The sequence below is a fragment of the Choristoneura fumiferana genome, chromosome 7 (genome assembly GCF_025370935.1).
Source record: "Choristoneura fumiferana chromosome 7, NRCan_CFum_1, whole genome shotgun sequence".
NCBI lineage: Eukaryota > Metazoa > Arthropoda > Insecta > Lepidoptera > Tortricidae > Choristoneura > Choristoneura fumiferana.
In genome coordinates, this window is record NC_133478.1 from 13,935,286 (window position 1) to 13,955,350 (window position 20,065).

Genomic DNA, 20,065 nt, shown 5'->3' on the forward strand with positions numbered 1-20,065 from the left:
GGATACGAAGGATAGGACAGCCGGGCGACCCAGTAATGTCACAATAAAAACTTAGGTACATACTTATTTTAGGTATCCCAATTGAAATAACTAACTATGGGGTGAGCCCGACGTGGTACGCTAGTTCGTACCTAGGCTAGCGTAGACTAATATAAAAGGAATTTTAATAGTTCACGCCCCATTTATCGGCTGCGAAGCCTAGCTGGTTAACTTTAATTGGAAATTTTGGACGCACCATGGCAGCTTGTATTTAATAATATTGATTATATCAATTATGCTTTCTTTCGTCTAAATTACTGATTTGCGTATTTTGAAAGATCAAAGACCTAAAATAGTGTACTATTCGCATAGTTTAAAAAAAAGTGTCAAGAATATGACACGAGCAATATTTCAGTTTCTCGATCTTTATGCATTTTCCAAGTTTATTTAGCTTACGTTGTTTATTTGTTTAGATCAAATTTTGCAAATTGAATTTTACTCACTTTTGTTTGATGATCAAATTGACTTGAAATTTGATGCGAATAGTAGAATAGATCCTTATTAAAAAAAAGTTGCCGAAAAGCCTGTATAGTAACGTGTTAACGAACGCAACACGTTTCAGTAATTATGTTATGATATTTGTTTTAAAATGGTACCTTTATTATGAGAATGCTTTTTAGTCGGAATCCCTGACACAACAACTACTATTGTAATTTAAAAAGTCATGTATTTAACCTACCTAGTCGTGCTTAATTTTTATCTTAAGTAGAAATTGCATTTTTGATACAGGCTTTTTGGCGACTTTTTTTTAATAATCTACTATTCGTATCAAATTTTAAGTCAATTTGATCGTCAAAAATGAGTAAAATTCGATTTGCAAAATTTGATCTGAACAAATAAACAACGTGAGCTAAACTTGAATGGAAAATGCATAAAGATCGAAAAACTTTAAAATATTACTCGTGTCATATTTAAACTTATTTTTAAACTATACGAATAGAACACTATTTTAGCTCTTTGATCTTTCAAAATACGCAAATTTGTAATTTAGACAAAAGAAAGCATAATTGATTTAATCAATATTCCCCTTGTTTACGCATATTTTATGTCATAATTTTATTTTGCATAATCTGTTTACGCGTACCTAATAGTTTTTTTGCCGAAACTGTTTTTGCATAATTATGTTACGCAGAATTCTTTTACGCATAATCAATGTAAGCCCAATGGTCTTTTCGCATAATTTTCGAATTCCGAATATTTTTTAGGCAGAAAATGACTTACGCATAAATTTTATATTTACCATTACTTACACTAATCAAGAAATACGAGTAGTACTTAATTTATTTTCGGACATAGATTTTGACAGGATTTCGGGCTATCAAAATTCTGCTAAATTACATATATGCTAAACAATATTATGCAATATTAGGCTAGGTTAGATATTTTTTGTACATAGTCATATTTAATGTATTGTTTTCTATTGTATATTGCTATAAATAAAGGAATTCATGTATTATGTGTTATAAAATTCGGCCATGTTAAAATAATGCCAATATTCGAGTAAACAATCATTCGGCTTATTAAGAAATATGCCGAACAAAATTTCGGCAAGTTTATGATTCGGCGTAAATAAATTATGCGAAACCTGTTATGCGTAATAAGTTTCGGTCATTAAAAAATATGCCAAATAGATGTCACCCGTTGAAGAACGGGCTGTAAAGGAAAGCAAAAATAATATGACTGCGGTCAAATTAATTTACTCTTCACTTCCAATTTGACACAACCAACGACAGCTTAACTGAGACTAATACCTACACAAATAAGAGCTATAAAAACCAGAAAAAGTATAAAAATGCAAGGACTTTGCAACAATAAATAATGATGTTGCAAAGCCTACCAAGAATATTAATTTCTCTAGTTTTACTTCGATAAATATTGGTTTCTTAAGTCAAATACTACAGAAAATATTCAATCATCACGCCAAATTTGATTATGAGGAAAGTAGCCTATTAGCACGTTCGACGGCGGCAACTTATTGCCTACAGTCGTTTAAATAAGTAGGTACCTATATTCTGCAGAGCCACTCTTCCATTAATCAAACTGTAATTGTCATGTTCAGCCTCCACTCTTCATCAAGACTAGTGCTGGCTATGCAAATGCATCTGCCATACAGTTGACATCCACTGATTTGCCAAACCAATCAAATCGAGTAAACCAAACACTCGGACCAGTTACAAATCAATTAAACCAGTGTTCCATCAAGAACATTGAATTCCCGACCTACATCGCAAAACGGAGACCTCAAATTGAATCGCAGTCGAATGACTTGAGTGAAATGAATGAGGAAATTAAGACTTTAGGTGTTCGGTGTAATGGTTTAGTATTGATTGCATGGAGAATCTGAAAACTTAAATACAGTTGGTCTACTCAATCAGTATGTCGTCGACTACCTAGTAAGATTTAAAGTAAAATAGGTACCTATTACGGTACATCGGGGTCGTTTTTGTTCCTAAATAGGGGTGCTAGCACGCAATGGACGTCGCCATGGCAATGTGAATGTGATTCATTGTAGTCTAAAGGTTATTCATATAGCTAGATTGTGGGGCTGATATTTCAACCCTATGGGATATTTTTAGCCTTTAGTACGCTTTATTCACCCAAGGGGCCCTTTCGTCATGCTATCTATTCGAAGCTGCCTTATAAAATGTTCGAAAATGAATGTAGAGTTGTAGAGTTTTCTCAGTGTTTGTGGTGTTCACAAGAATGTATTGAACCATTATTTATGCGTGTTGTGTCAATGAGGGCTATCGCGTATGAATTCGCCGCTAGAGGCGCTAGTGTAGCGAAAGGTTACCGAAATCTCCTGCCTGACCTACACCCAAAAACAGTGACGCGGGTTTATTTATAATTAGCATAATTTTGTGACTGAAATTTTGTGATAACGCAATACCTGATAACATAATTTTGTGATAATGCAATACCTGAAATAAAATATGGCAAATATGCGTACGGGGCAATGAAAGTCTGTGTTTTGAGATAGTTTTATCTTTCGGAAACCTTTGTCCTGCCTTTTTTCCTAACAAAACGGGACTACGCAACACTGTGGCATGCTCGATATTTTTATGGTACGGTTTTAAGGTATTAATAGTTATTTTTCTACTCCTATACTGTACCTAATCTGTGATTTACTTAATCAACGAACAGTAATATAATATATAACAGCATACATAACAAGATTCTGGAAAAGTCTAGGTATATTGTTTATTCCCCATAACAGCACTGTATCGTAATGTTGCTAAAGCGATACTACAACCACTTACTTTTTTTTCTTAGTTCGTACGTTCTGACAGGCTAAGGCGCAGCCAGTTACATATTTTATATGGTTTTCATGCAGAATAAAAACTTTCCGAACATAATCCATAGCTGCCAACATAAGTAACGCGTATTTTTAACATCGTCACAGGCAAGTAAACGTTAATCAAAAACAAAATTTAACTTAGACAAATTTTGTCATTTTCATATTTCTCACTTGTTTATTGTTGTTTACCTACTCTTTGCGCTTGCCATAAGTACTTTTTACTAAAGTATGAAACCGTTTAAACTCACGCCACACCTTTTTGAACCCTGTTATACAACTGTTCGATAAAATAGTATTATGCAACTGTATCGTAATAGGGGTCCTTAAAACACGAGTGTGGTTTTTTGAAACGGTTTTAAGACCTAATTACGTACAGTAGCATACTAGTATTTTATGCAACTGTTGTATACCTAGGTAAGTGAGGTCTTAAAACGCGAGTTGGCGTGGGTAGCGATATGAGCCGCAGGCGAATATCGCTATGAAAGACGCCACCTGCGTTTTAACACCAAGTTATGCAACGTTGTATACAATACCTTTTCTACGACTACTTTTAAATCATCATCATCATCAGGATAAAGACTTCCATTTCTACAAACGGTCTGTAAAGCATCCATAAGTGTGCTTTTATGAGCCATATAGTCATAGACTTTTTCCCGGTCTTATTATGAATATCATTGTATTCGTGTTCGTGGACCTTTATTTAATTGTCAAATACAGGACAGTACAGGAGCAGACAAAATTAGTAACGTTAGTTCTCTCTACTCGTTCTCAATTCCCAGCTCTTAACACAAAAGTCCTTTCGTCAGGAAACCTCATTAAGTTCTCCGTCTAGGTACCTACAAAAGTGGGCCAAGAACATGCCCAAACTTATTGAGTGAGTCTCTGGCTGCCAAGCCCGGTCTAGGTGCCAAACTTGCGTAGTTTTCTCAGCCGTTTCAAAATGGCGATACCTCTTGCTCGAGTCATTTGTTTAGATTGGTAATAAAAAAACAGCTGAGTGGGTGAACTGACATCTAGGTAGAATGGCCATAAATAATCGTATTCAAAGTCAAAGCCAAAGTCAAAATATCTTTATTCAATTTAGGCTATAACAAGCACTTATGAATGTCAAAAAAAAAATCTACCACCAGTTCGGAAAAACCTCTGTTGAGAAGAATGCGGCAAGAAACTCATATTCGTATGATTGACTCGTTATTTGAGCGTTTTAATTTTGGCCACATGTTTGTTGACATTTCCATTTTTTGCCATTTGGCTACGGAACCCTAAAAAGGATTAACAAGTTATAAGCAGTATTGGGCAAAATACCCGGTAAAATATGAAATATAAAATACATTACATACAGAAGAGGGCATAATTACCTACAACCTGCAAATAATACACGTACTATAAAGGTTAGTGGCGTAAAGGTTTTAGATTTTGATTGTACCTACCTACTTTCATGCCTTTCAATTATTTGGCCTTTGCTTATCATTAAGTACCTATATTATAACATACAACAGAACAATATTTAAGTATGTTATAAACTTGTTTCTAGCCGTTATTTTGCCAATATTCTATAAGACGCTGATTATCAAGAAGTCAGCTCAGCGTCAGCACCCTCCTTCACTGCAGTATCGGGCCATTAACTCTGATCCCTTAGCTTTGCGACATTTTCCTGTAGGTAGAGCACGAAACCAAGCAGTCGAAATTGAACGAAATAGAATCAAAACGTAGGACATTTAACACTGAGCTTTCTCTTTCTTTCCCTTTCCCTTCCCTTCAGCCTCTTTATTCTTTACTAGCTTTTGCCCGCGACTTCGTCTGCATAGATTTCGATATTTACACAATACTCCATAGTACCACCTACCTACCTAATGGGATGCCATCCATTTGTCATACTTTACTATTCAGCTTTATTATATGTAGGTATAACTAGAAGATCCCCGGAGAAATTCTACAAATTCCTGTAAACTATTTTAAGCTCTTATATTATATCGACTTGTTTGCCAAATTGCAAGTCCCTAAATTCAAAAATGGAACCATCTTAAAACTAAAATGTAATTAAATCCCTTATTTTCTTAATATGGTCAAGGGCAGGTAATAAGAGTATAGCATGTTACCAAGGCGTCAAAAATATCTATACACCTTTATGCCACTAACCATAAGGTCGATGTTAGATATATTTGACACTACGCCTGTATAGATATTTATGCCCTCGACTGTACACCCGTATGACCCTCAAGCAATATGTCTGCCAAATTTCAAGTCTCCGGCTTTAGTGTCGTCCGACGTAGAAACTAATTTAGAAAGCAAAGTTGATGTTAGTATTTTATTAATAATTAGCGCGCCCCGGCTTCGCACGGGCCAATTAAAAAACCGGCCAAGAGCGTGTCGGACACGCACGAAAGAGCGTTCCGTAGCCATTACGAAAAAATTAAGTAATATTTTTCGAAGGATTTCGTGTTTTATACGGAATCTTCCAAGTTTAGGTATATTTTATACCTTAGGCTGCTATTTACTCTTAAACTACTAATAATTCTCAAGCAAACTTAGCCGTTATAGTTTGATATACTTACTACCATCCTGAATTTTTTCTAATTTTTCCACCCACCGGTTTAGATTTTAGAAGGGGGGGACGCTCGATTTTAATTAAAACTTGCACTTTAAAGTTGATTATTTCGCAAACATATCACTGAATCGAAAAATCGTCTTAGCAAACCCCTAATGGTTTTAAATATATCCGTGCAAAATTACAGCTTTCTAGCGTTGATATTCCCTGAGCAAAGCCGTGGACGGATGGGCAGACAGACAGACAGACATGGCGAAACTATAAGGGTTCCGTTTTTGCCACTTTGGCTCCGAAATCCTAAAAAACGGCCACAACCGTATTAACTAAATATTTATTTTATTTTAATTTTATTTTATTTATTTTTATTTTTTTTATTTTTGCAGGTGGTAGGACCTTGTGCAAGGTCCGCCCGGATTGCTACCACCATCTTGCTCGCTAATCCTGCCGTGAAGCAGCAGTGCTTGCACTGTTGTGTTTCGGCGTGGAGAGTAAGACAGCCGGTGAAATAACTGGCACTTGAGGTATTCCTTCTTTGGCCTCTAGGTTGGCAACGCATCTGCAATACCCAGGTGTTGCAGTTGTCTATGGGTGGTGGTGATCTCTTACCATCAGGAGATCCACTTGCTCGTTTGCCATCCAGTCGAATAAAAAAAAAATATTTTTAGGGTACATTTATACAAATAAATAGGTACCTGTTGCCGTTATTAATATCGAGCAAAAAAAATCACGTTTGTTGTATGGGAGCCCCCATAAACATTTATTTTGTTCTGTTTTTAGTATTTGTTGTTATAGCGGCCATAGAAATACATCATCTGTGAAAGTTTCAACTGTCTGGCTATCACGATTCATGAGATACTGCTTAGTGACAGACAGACAGACGGACAGTGGAGCCTTAATAGGGTCCCTTTTTTATTACCCTTTGGGCACAGAACTCTAAAAAGGTCTCTAATCAAGGGCACTTCACTCACACACATTTTTCAGCTCAGCTCAGCACACGCACGAAGCCAGGGCGCGTCAACGTAGAGTAAATGCATTTTTTGGTTAGATTTATATTTTCAATTTTGTAATATCTTTTGAATGGAATATCCGATTTGAATAATTCAAAAGTAATCTACAAGTATTAAAACACCGCCTTGAATATAAAATTATTTATTTGGATAAGGATTACAAAGGTATGGATAACATGGTCTGATTTTAGTCGTCATTTCTGACAACTTTTAAAATGTAAAAAAGTAGTTATAGTGACAACTACAATAGTTGGACATACAGTATCGCGAAGTTTTTTGTGGATCTTGATGTATTCTTTAATATCGTAAAACATTTTTTTGTTCTATAATCAATAGTTTCTACAGCGCATGCGATGAAAGATGTTTTATGGCAACTTTTTTTACACTGAGTTACATTATTGTAGTTTTTAGTACGGAACCCTAATTTTTTCTGTTAATAAATATAGCCTATGGCCGCCAACCTTGCTAAATTTAAACTGGTCGAGTCTGATGTTTGTAAGTGTGGCTTGAGCATTGCAGACACTTAAATCATATATTTCTCTCATACATGTAGTCTCCATGACAACTTCCTATATGAACAGCTTATATCCTACAAAGTCCCATTACCTACGTCCATCTCTGTCCTTTAAGCCTCTAAAGACATAACTATAGATAACTTATTTCACATATTTATAAAGAATTATACTGATATTAAAATTTAAATATGTATTCCTCATCTCACTAAATTCAATTTAATATGTCTACCTATGTAAAATATCTTTATTTCTTTCGCTTTAATGCCATGTAATCTTCTCCTGTTGAATTCCGTATTCCAAAATCCCGTATTTTCTTTTGATTTCGTTTCTTTACCTTTACGCGTCTGTGGCGGATGCGCAAACCGAGAGAGCCAGAAAAAAAATAGCCTATGTCACTTTGGAATAATTTAGCATTCTAATAGTGAAAGAATTTTTAAAATCGGTCCAGTAGTTTTTGAGTTATTTCGTAACAAATCAGTGGTAACAAACATCCAAAAATCCAAAGCTTTCCTCTTTAAAAAAAAATAGCCTATGTCACTTTGGAATAATTTAGCATTCTAATAGTAAAAGAATTTTTAAAATCGGTCCAGTAGTTTTTGAGCTTTCCTCTTTATAATATTAGTTAGATTAGTATAGATTTTCTATTTCAAAACCTATTAAACGTTCAAGAAAACTCGATTCATACAAAGTCGCCAGAAGCTTTCATCGTCGCTCCCCACCCTACCTTTAACAACAACCCATTAGAAAGAACGCCCTAACTATCTTATACGTGTCGCTGTACTTCATATCTTAATATATATAGTATAAAGATGCTTTTTCACTGCAGATAAATGCACTTAGGATTGTTTTATTGATGATCGAAATGCATCGAATGGTCATTAGTTTGATCCCCTAGTGTCGCGACATTTGCTAATGCCATGGCTGTAGTATCATAGATGCCGTGCGTCAAGATTGTGTATTGGATTGGAGGGACGAAGAATGTATTGTCGTTTCCGTACAAAAGATAATGCTTGTATTAGAAACTACGCTCTGTTTGAAGGGAAACTCGCTACTAATTTCCTTGTGAAATTTACAATAGGTCACGGTAAAGGGTGGATCTAGGCTCTAGGCCCTGGGCTGGGTTTATGACAACAGTAGATATTATTTTATTTTAAACTCATTGATTTATAAAATAATAAGTATCTTTCTGCGACAAAAGAGGAGATATGGTTATGTTTGAGTTTATTTCCAATAAATAAGTTTCAATGTTTTATTTGCTAAATTAAACTAGAATGTCACCATGTGACCTCTCAGGGCCAAGCAAGCTTTTCACTAATTTCAATTTATCAATCATCATCTAACTTTTTGAAATTTTTATCACGTTTGCGATTGTTTAAATAACTACCTAAATGAGCCAATCGCAAGCTAGACTGTAACGACAAATGGACCTGACCGTACTAACGCCATCTAGTGATAGGTACCGTCTATCTGAAAACCCATACCGACGTTCGCACTAATGCTTTATTTAATTTTGCTTATATTGTTAAATTAAAAATTTTAGTTTTATATGACGACCGGATGGCCAAGTGGTTAGAGAACCTGGCTACGAAGCTTGAGGTTCCGGGTTCGATTCCCGGCCGGGGCAGATATTTGTATGAATAATACGAATGTTTGTTCTCGGGTCTTAGATGTTCAATATGGAAAGCGCGCGCAAAGTCCTTGCCTATCTTTAAGTCTATGCTTAGGGAGCACTACCTGTCATCTTGCGTATGAATGTTATAGTTAGCTTATTTATGTGTTGTTATGGTATCTATCTACCTATCTATCTGTTTAGATTTGTTGTGTATGTGTATTGTATGTGTTAGTTTTATGTATTCTTGATACAGCTCTAATCTACTGTAAATTGCACCACGTTCTAAAATGCTTTATTTATTTTGCTTATATTGTTAAATTAAAAATTTTAGTTTTATATGACGACCGGATGGCCAAGTGGTTAGAGAACCTGGCTATGAAGCTTGAGGTTCCGGGTTCGATTCCCGGCCGGGGCAGATATTTGTATGAATAATACGAATGTTTGTTCTCGGGTCTTAGATGTTCAATATGTATTTAATATTTAAGTATATGTATTTATCTATATAAGTATGTTTATCCGTTGCCTAGTATCCATAGTACAAGCTACGAGTATTTGCTTAGTTTGGGACTAGGTCAATTGGTGTGATGTGTCATGATACTTATTGATTTTATTTATTGTTTATTTATTATAATAATAGTGGTATAATATAAATAAACAAACAGTGGCATTCACAGCGAACTATAAAAAGTGAAGTTTTGCAAGATAATCGTGTAAGTCGGTTTTTGCCACATTCATTAAGACCTTTGGCCCATTATAGTAGGATTACTGATCAGCAAGAACGCAGGAACTGGCCAGTTGACCACTCTTGAGTAATTTCATCATCATCATCATGATCATCAGCCGGAAGACGTCCAGTGCTGGACAAAGGCCTCCCCCTTAGACCGCCACAATGAACGACAACTCGCCACTTGCATCCACCGGTTTCCCGCAACTCCATCTGGTGGGAGGCCTGCCAACGCTTCGTCTTCCGGTTCGTGGTCGCCACTCGAGGACTTTTTCCCCCAACGGTTATCTGTTCTTCGAGCGATGTGACCTGCCCATTGCCACTTCAATTTGCATATTTTTCCAGCTATGTCAGTGACTTTAGTTCTTCGACGAATTTCCGTATTCCGGATTCTATCGCGCAAAGAAACTCCAAGCATAGCTCTCTCGATAGCTCGTTGCGTGACTCTGAGCCTCTCTAAGAGGCCAACAGTCAAGGACCACGTCTCAGCGCCATAAGTCATCACTGGCAACACACACTGGTCGAAGACACTAGTCTTCAGGCACTGCGGAATATTGGACGAGAAGACATCACGAAGTTTCCCGAACGCTGTCCATCCGAGTTAAATTCTTCGGGCGACCTCTTTGTCGAAGTTGGACCTACCCAATTAAGTAATTTAGAACAATGTAATTCCAAAAATCTGCCCTCTAGTCTATAGACTACATAGATACAGGTAGTATAGAATGTACGTTGGCTGTCTGTCGGGGTTTCCCCAGATTAGTCATAATTTAAAAAGCGAGCGTCCGGGCGACGACTTCATGCATATTTTTTTACAAGCTTTTCTTTAACTTCACCTCGTTTATTTTGTTTGTTGAAGGAAGCTTTCAATGGTCAGATTGACAAGAAATTTGATATAAATATAGGAAAAACAAATGTTTTTTTTAACAAAAACTTAATTATGATTGGTTTTTTGGAGTCTTTTTGTATTTTTTATTTCAACTCAATTTACTTTTACGGGTATCCTGTGAAACCATATCGAAAATACAAACTGAGACATGGAAGCCCAGAAAAACCAGAAAAAGAGACTAGCGCTGGGAATCGAACCCACGTCCTCAGCACCTATAACCATAGGTGGAAAAACTTAATATTATTTATTTCCGTACTTAGAACCGTTTTTAAACCGGGATACTTTTGGAGGAGTGGCTGCTCGGGTATTATTCGGTACCTAAATACAAATTCCCAAATACTTTATACCAATATCAAAACTAAAACTTGAAAGTATGTACAACTTTGGTGCGACAACATTCACGCAGAAAACAGTCTCTTTGTCTATGATACCTATATTTCATTACATATTTATTAAAAAAATTATCCAATGGTTCCGGAATTCACCTAAGCAGGTTGTTGGGTTCGTTTGACTGAACAACCCTGTAAATGTTTTTTGAGATTGATCGATTTTCAAAGCGTACATCATGTTAAACGTTTCTAGGGGTGTTCAGAATAACTAAAAATATTCAGGATTTCCGGAAGAATTTGACGACACCCTTTATAAAGTGAAGTTGTGAACAAATGAAACTTCATTTCGCATAATTTAACATTTTTTATTCTGATAAAGTTTTAAAAACATATTAAATCTTAAACAAATATTGCACTTATTAAAAATCTCAATAAATAGTAGTCTACGTCAATTGCGTGGGGTGAGGGTGAGGTTAGGTGTGTTCTAAATAAATAACAAGTGAAAACCCTCCCTTATGTGACGCAGTCGCTAAAGCATAATTATATTTAGATTTTATTACATAGTTTTCGCTGTTTCTTTCGGTTTTCACGGAAACTACAAAACATTTAGTACAATTTTAAACAATTATCACAGAGAAAGGTTATTTCGTATAAAATTGTCTACAATCACTTGTTTTAATTGAGCTATGAAACTTAATTATCTAATGTTATCACTACCTTCATATTTTGATCGACATCTGTTGATTGGTTTCTTATTTTTTCCTGTTCAGTAGATACCACACACTCTGTTGGCTGGAATGGCTTTGTCTAGGAAAAGGAAAGAAAAAAATTACAAGTTGCAAGCTGGTATCTTAAATCACCAACAATAACTAAAGAATTTTACTCAGTGTATTCAGAAGGGCTACTACAAAATTTGAAAGTCGAAGTGCCATCCCTCTCACTCTCGTATTAAATAATATTAGCGTCAACGGGACGGACCAACTTCGATTTTTGAATTTCGTAGTAGCCCCTGAGTTTAGCTGTCGTGTTGATTTTCAGATACACGAGTTATTTTATTTTGAATACAGAGAGAAAGACCATTGTTATAAAAGAGCACGCCATCTATGAGGGCTTCTAAACATATAGAGAATGCGATGACGTAACGCCGTAGTTACGACAAACTGCCGTGAGATGGCGTTAAAACTAAAGGGTGCCAAATTTAGGAGTCGTTTTCATTAGTAACAATAATTCATAGAGTATGTAAAATTGCTGGTCATCTACGTCAGCAGAGAGAAACATCTTCTTTTGATAAGAGATAGTCTGCCATGGACCATGATTCATGGTGAATATCTAGCAGTAGGCAGATACTTTTCAGATGCTTCCCTCATAACGATGATATAGAAAACAAGTGTCCAAATAAACTCACCAATCATCTTAGGATAAGGCAAATTGAGGTTATCCATGATCTTAACAAACTCATCCAGACTTTTAGTCAGTCGCGGGTTATATTTTTTCTCTTCGCCTACAGTCGTGGCGGTCTGGCCTTTATAGTCATGCGCCGGGTACAAAGTGTAGTGGTCGGGGAGGGTGAATATCCTCTCGTGAACGGACTTGTAGAGCGTCTCTGATGAACCCTCTTGGAAATCTGTGCGGCCGCAGCCGCGGATTAAGAGAGTGTCGCCAGTGAATGCTATCCCCTGAAACAAATTAATCTTGTATTTCAGTGAATAGTTGGTTCATTATCTTTAGCCTACGTACAGTCAGCACCATTATCCGACACAACAAAGCGTGCATAAATATTTCACAGATATTTTTTCTCACTGCGCTGGCAGACATTAATGCAGGTGACTGTTAGTCCCACTACTGGACATAATACTCCTCCGAAAACGAAAGGACTTGAGGTTTAGTTGTCACACGGGCAAGTGCTGGTTAGATAGGAATCATACCATAGGACAAACATACTAAACGTATCTCTAACATTATAAACACACACACACGCACACATACAAATAAATAAATGTAATTTAGTGACTGTAATAATGAATGAAAAACTAAAATACTATGAATATGGTAAGAGGTCACCACTATCTGCATATTGCAAACGTTATTGCCTTGCCAGTAGGCTTTTACTCTTGCAGCTGCTTTTAGCGAGCAACAATTTGCACAAGGTTGCAAACAACTGCAACAACAGCATTTGGAGAACAATTGATGTACAATAATAGTTCTTATGTTCTAAATTCTTTTAAATCACATTCATCTACCTCCTCAACAGCTCTCACTGAGAATTATATTAAAGTAGCCTAACAATAAATTGTTTTTATTTATTTATTTATAGCCTTATATCAGAAATACAGATTATACATTATATTTATAGTATTCCTTAGGCATCTACGCAATTTTAGTTTTAACCGACAATAGTGACAGTGTAGCCTGCCTTGTACGTCCTCAGTCGCAAAGGCCTACCCTACGGTAACCGATTCTGTGTGCCTTCGGGCAAAGGCCTCCCCCATTTTTCTCCACTCTTCCCTATTGTGTACTAATCTGGTCCAGGTTTAAGACTTTCCGGCCATGTCTTCGATTTCATCGGCCCACCTTTTAAATTGCCTGCCCTTGTTTCTTTTGTGGCCTCTAGGGTGTATAAATTGTTACTGCTTAGTAAATAATTTCGGTCAGATAAAAACTTAACTTTTGGGAACGTTTTGTCTTCATTACTCATGGCCTTTATTAAGTTTTGCACACGATTTTTTTATACAGCGCATTCTATTCATTCCCTTTCAAGCTACGCTGCACTATAACACTAAGTAAGTACTCCTATAGAAAACAGTTATTATCCGATAAGAAACAAATAGTGTTGGCAAGATTTGATCATAACTACTTAGCAGGTGGCAATATATTGAAAAAGCAAACAAATGGGCATGCTTTAGAATCGCATAAAAATCGATTTTATTACCGAGAGACATGAACTATGGCGCACAAAATAATAAATGATCATAAATGACTATATCATGCAAGTTCATGTGAGTCTGTTGTTTGTATAAGAAAAGCCATAGTAGCCTAGTACAGTCAGCAGCAAAGATAAATACAGCCAAAGTGCAAAAAATATGTATACAAAACCTTAATGTTTAGGCAATAAAGTCCTCAGTCCTGTCCTTACATATTTTTGGCTCTTCAAACGTATGTATATTTTTGTTGCTGACTGTACTCAGAATGACTAATGGTGTTTCAAATTTGAAATACAGGGAGACCCACGGCTAACATGGAAGGGAAGTATCTTAAATATTGCGTATATAGTTTTTTTTTCTGAAAGATTTAAATTTCATTTCGAAAACATTTTGAACTGCATTCAAAGATTTTTGGGTAATCCTATGTTTGAATCGGGAATCAAACCCATTTTTTTAATTAGCCTATTTTTGTGTCCCACTGCTGGGCAAAGGCCTCTCCTCTCTTGCTCCACTCCTGCCTATCAAAGGCGAGATCCCGCCATCCCACATTATAGGCATCTAAGTCGTCCCTCCATCTCCTCTTCGGTCTGCCTCTATTACGGTATCCGTCACTAGGGACCCATTCCGTAACAATTTTGGCCCAACGTTCTGGGTTCATTCGACAGATATGTCCAGCCCAGTCCCAATTCAACTTGGCCGTCTTTACGCCCGCGTCAGCAATTCGAGTCTTTGAGCGCAGCCCCAAGCCCATCAAACCCATTAAATGGAAAAAAACACTGGTTTTACCTTTCCTCAATTTTGTACATATTTTTGAATTTCCTGAATTTACATACATATTTTTTAGTAAATAAAAGGCAATACCTGTTCATGAAGTATGTATGTAAGGCATCCGTTTGTATGTCCGGGAGTAGCGACGCTCAGCAGACGCAAGGAGCCGACACTCAGCGTGGTGCCATCTTGTAAGTGCACGTCAGCTTGGGCGCCAGAGTTGGCGCCTATCACGCTCTTGGTGCCCGGCAGGAGGGATTTCAACTGGCCAGTTCCGGTGACGTGGTCAGCGTGCATATGTGTGTTCACTGGAAGTAGATAACGTCGGTGTTAAGGAGTTTGTTTGTTTGTTTGTACTCTTTATTGTACAAAAAGGAAAAACAAAAAGGTTACACAAATAAAAGTAAAGTGTTAAGTACAAAGGCGGACATCCCTGCAGGGATTTCTGCCAGTCAACCTTTGAATGGTAGAGGAGCAATCAAAAAACAAGGATTGACAAATAAAGCAAAACATTTGAATAAATATAAATATGTAAACCTCAAAAATGAAAGGAGTGATAAGAGCATTTTGACCGGCCACAAGCAGACTCGCATTCTGGGATGCTAAGCCCAACAGTGGCCATATACAGGCTATTTTAAAATAAATCAGTAATATCACCGTAAGGTTGACTGGTAGAGATCCCTTAAAGGGGTAAGTTCGCCTTTGCATATATATATCTCAATGTCTGTCAATTGTGTTTGTTACTTATTTTGTACAATAAAGAGTTTACATACATACATACAGCAGATGGTTGGATTTGTTGAACTAACTCAACCCCCCTCATGTAAAAAAAATTGAGTCTACTTCGAAGTCGATCTCTCGGAATTCGTAACTCGAAATTCGTATCGCACCGTCCCTCTCGCCCTCGTATTAAATAGTATAAGTGTCAGAGGGACCGCAGGACACGAACTTCGAATTTCGTAGTAGCCCCACAGGTCGTCTACGATGTAGGTGTAGATGATGACGATGACGCGACACTTACTGGCATACAGCAGCTTGTAGCCGAGCTCTGAGAGCAGCGCGGCGTCTCTCTGCGCGTGCTCGAGCACCGGGTCGATGAGCACGGCCTCTCGGGTCGCGGGGTCTCCCACGATGTATGTGTAGGTACTGCTCACTGTGTCGAACAACTGGGAATAAACAGAGACTTACAGTAGGATTACTTAACACTTGACAGATGGGCGTGCCTTCAGTCAATTTTCAACTTTGAGGTCATACAAATAAAATGGTTTTTACATAATCTGTAAACGTGGGTAGCGGTATATTAAAAATGGCTTTATTTGTATGACGTCAAAGTTGAAAATTGACTGAAGGCACGCCTATCTGTCAAGTGTTAACTCCTAAGTTATCGTACTGTACTAGCATGAGGACTGTGGTCTTTGTCTTCATTTGGAGATGAAATAAAAAAAGGCTTATCTGAAACTATTTCTATACTTAATAGGAAGTCCCAACCTTGACACTATAATTGTAAACACTAAGGAATGCAATTAAATATTTTCATTTTCATTTTCAAATGTAACCTTACCTGTCTAAAAAAGAAATTAGTACCCTTGTCCATGGTCGAGGCAAATCTCGTGGGTACACCCCGCGACAGCGAGTGCGCCGCCTGCGCAGCTCTCAAGGTAACGGCGAGTGCCTTCACCATTCTGTGGAAAAAGGGATTACACAATCATTGGTTGATCTTGTGGTAAATGTCGGTGCATTATATTAAAAAGGTTGTAAGTGTAACCGTATTTATCAACAGGTTGCATCACTTGTATGTATCCCCACTTTATGAACAGCTGATAATTAAGGCGGGTATTCAATTTGCCGTAATTAGATAATAGATATTCAATAATATACCAAATTTATAATTAAACTTTTGTCCATGTCTCCATCTGAGAAAAAATCGTGGAAACTTTGCATTTTGCCGGGATAAAAAACTAATTTCTGCATACCAAATTTCGTGAAGACCTAACAGATTACAGTAACTTTCACATTTATAATTTTAGCAGTAGTACTCCAACTGCAAATAATACGGTATTTGACAACTCCTGATTTTGCCATATCTTAATATTATTATGAAAATATAGATATACAGATACCCCCTTATTCATAAACGACAATCAAACCTATTTTAGTTAAAATGCGCTAAAATTCGTTTGTCCTTATCTGTCACTTCGACATTTGTATTTTTAGAAAGGGACAAAGCATTTGTTAGTTAACATAGGCTTGTTAAGTTTTATGAATAAGGTGGATAGTGTTTAGCGAAGAGAAAATTTAAATCGGTTGAAAATTGGATTTATAGTGATTTTTTGAAAACTATATACCTGTCTCTTTCTCAAACGCTTTTCTCTATGCAGCAAGTATGGCGGTACTAGCGTGTGACGTCACATGCCAGTATGTCTTTCTCTGTCTAATCTTGAATTTCAAACCATTATAACTTTGTTATTTGTAAAGGTAGCTTAAAAATTGTTTTTCTATTCGATAACAGGCATTGTGTAGTTTTAATTTATAAAACATATACAAAATAGTCAAATACCGTATTTGTTCTCACTACCCTTACCTACCTTATAGGAACTTTACAATTTTCCAGAAGAAAAACTATCCTATGTCCAAAGGTAGAACCGTAAAGAGGTGACATACACTACACATATACATACTTTCGCATTAATATTAGTAAGTATAGGATTAAATTGTTTTGTCATAGAACACAGTAAATTATATTTCGTATTGTTAACACCTCACAATGGCGCATTCCCTTCAAAGAGCTATTTGTTAACAGTGATGTCATGCTTGTTATGGCACAGTGATAAATAAAATTATTATACTTGAGTATTTACTGCAAGGATTATCTGGATAATTTATTTTAAAAGCTCTTATTTATTGTAATTTAAATTCCATGCCTTTTCTATTGTAAAAATTGCCTGGAAGAAATGCTCTGTAGTGACAAGGTTGTCTATTGTTTATACTTATAGTTGAAGAGAGAAAAGTGTTTCAATGACATTGACATAAGATTGATTTTTACTTGGCTGATATAAAATGTTTTTCACTACCTACATACCTTATCTTTTTCACTATCCATATCTATCTTGTAAATTGTCATTACATTCCTGTTTTCTGTATTGTTTTTTATGTAGTGTTCAATAAAGTTTAATGGTATTGTATTATGTAACTTGCAATGTTCATAATATTCAAGGGGCTACCCGAGGTTTTCATCAAAGTTTTGAATCGTATCTCCTACTTTTGCACAACAGATAGAATTATAAGTCAAACGGCTATCGGTTCTCTAATCTTTTATCTCCATTTTTGTCTACCGGATTTTGAAAAAAATGTATACTTAATTTTGTATGATTTTTTTAAACATTGTCTGAAAAAACACTTATTTCGTATCTCTATCGACGTGAAAGATCTAACATATACGAAATCTACATATTTGGGTTCATCTTTGACATCTCTAAAAACTGGTTGAGGGTTTTCATTTGAAACTAATGAACACAAAAGTTATGGCCAGAAAACCAGTTTTTTGGCCTAAAATTGTTCAAATTTGATGCCAAATATCTTGAAGACAATAAACTTTGAAGTAAATATGGGATACTATATTGCTTGAAGCCGTTGTTGTTAATATAATAAGCTACAATAAACATTAGAAAACTAAGGAATTCAGATCGAAGGTCATTGGGGCATGGGATCCCCTTAATGTAGAGTTAACCCTTTTCTAGGCCCTGCAAATTTAGTTATGCTACTACAAAAATGAATCATAGTTTTATTGTTTACATCTGATGGATTGACTTAAAAATGAATAATATTTATAAAAACTTCAACAGATTTTGTACCTACCATATTGTAACTGTAGCAGGGTCAAATATTTATGTAAGGTACTTACTAACATTTATTTGGTTGATATATGCACTATGCCTGGAAAATGGTTAACCAATTTGATTTCAGGGTCACCATAAAACTTTATCATATTAAAGCAATTTTATTCTTCTACAGCAATGCTTATTAAAAGATGTAAATTTCATTTTGACAAGGATTTATAGTAGCCTTGTGGCCTGTACATAAATAAGTTTCGTATTTTAAATCTTGCATTGCAATTGCTGTGAATGACAAGGTGATATAAAAATAAAATTATAACAAACCATTGTTTGCATAGGCCAGGGTTTCTCAAACTTATGGCTCCACGTACCCCTGTTAAAGTTTCTAGACGACAGCGAATTTATACTCATAACAGGAATAAGTACTTTCTATATTCCTTTTTATTTTATTTGTATATCAAAGTTTGAGTAACAATGTTTTAAATGAGAGAGTGGACTTATTATATTACAGCTACTTACCTTATACTTATTAAAAATAAAAATAAAAGTACCTGCCCATAATAAAGAGGTATTTAAAACCGCTATAAAAAGTTTCTAATATAGAGCACTGAAGAAAAAAAAACAAGAACCTATTAGTTAACCTCTGCCTCAAAAATTCTTAAATTATAGAAAAGGCGGCAGCATGACTTGTAAAAGGAAATAATTATTGTGCCTACCTTTAACTAACTAAAATAACTTCTTCCAAGTTGCAAAAACCTGTTCACTTTATAGTAGCCGGTATGGCGTGTTGACAGTGCCACTGCATGTATAGAACTCAGCTATCTAGCAATCCAGTTATCGCATTCATACATTCTTCTGATTATTTGCTTTGTTTGCTTGTTGACATCACAATCGCACCGATGATCAGGCGGTCACCAGCAGGGCTACTACGAAACTCGAAACTCGAAGTTCGTATCGTACCGTCCCTCTCGCTCTCGTATTAAATAGTATAAGTGTGAGAGACCGCACGACACGAACTTCGAGTTTCGACTCTCGAGTTTCATAGTAGCCCTGCTGAGCAGAGGGAGGACGGACCGGACACCGCATGCATCGATACCTATGAACAAATTGACAATGACAACTGACACTGACAGTGACATTTGGTGGTCAATGTAGCTAGCTTAAAATATAATATCCCAATGGGGAGGAAAAGGCACGGAAAAGGTTTCAAGAGGAAAGGAAAGCCAACCATGGTTTTAGTACTCAGGTAGGAAGCACTTAGGAAGGTACTGATACAGTTAAATACAAAATATGGTATCATAGCAAAGACTAGAGCTTTCGAACAGTAATATGTCATGTATTGTATTCATTCTCTAACCCTTAACAATACCCTAATGATTAGGGCCTAATCTAATGAATAAAATCATTAAGTAAGTACTTACTTACCTATGTAGTACTATATATTGGTTATTCTGTGCCTATGTGTTCAAAATATTTGGGGCACATGATACCTGTCTAAATGATAGTATGCTAATTTTGTTTTTTAGTGAATTTGTACTTAGATCATTTTGGACCACTGAATGTCACACAAACTAAGTATTTATTA

The 20,065-nt window shown here is 36.2% G+C and overlaps 1 protein-coding gene across 2 annotated transcripts; it reads right to left on the reverse strand.

Moving 5' to 3' along the window:
- Nucleotides 1–11,302: 11,302 nt before the first annotated feature.
- On the reverse strand, nt 11,303–19,501 carry LOC141429433 (persulfide dioxygenase ETHE1, mitochondrial). Of its 2 annotated transcripts, none has more exons than XM_074089740.1 (6): nt 19,197–19,501; nt 16,209–16,329; nt 15,669–15,813; nt 14,741–14,955; nt 12,364–12,634; nt 11,303–11,765 (listed from the first exon to the last, which is right to left on the reverse strand). In XM_074089740.1, exons 2-6 carry the CDS (start codon nt 16,326–16,328, stop codon nt 11,725–11,727), a joined length of 792 nt encoding a protein of 263 aa, XP_073945841.1. In that variant the 5' UTR covers nt 16,329; nt 19,197–19,501; the 3' UTR covers nt 11,303–11,724. The 2 variants fall into 2 exon arrangements, with proteins under 2 accessions (XP_073945841.1, XP_073945840.1); XM_074089739.1 differs by lacking the exon at nt 19,197–19,501 and adding an exon at nt 19,032–19,115.
- Nucleotides 19,502–20,065: the final 564 nt, after the last annotated feature.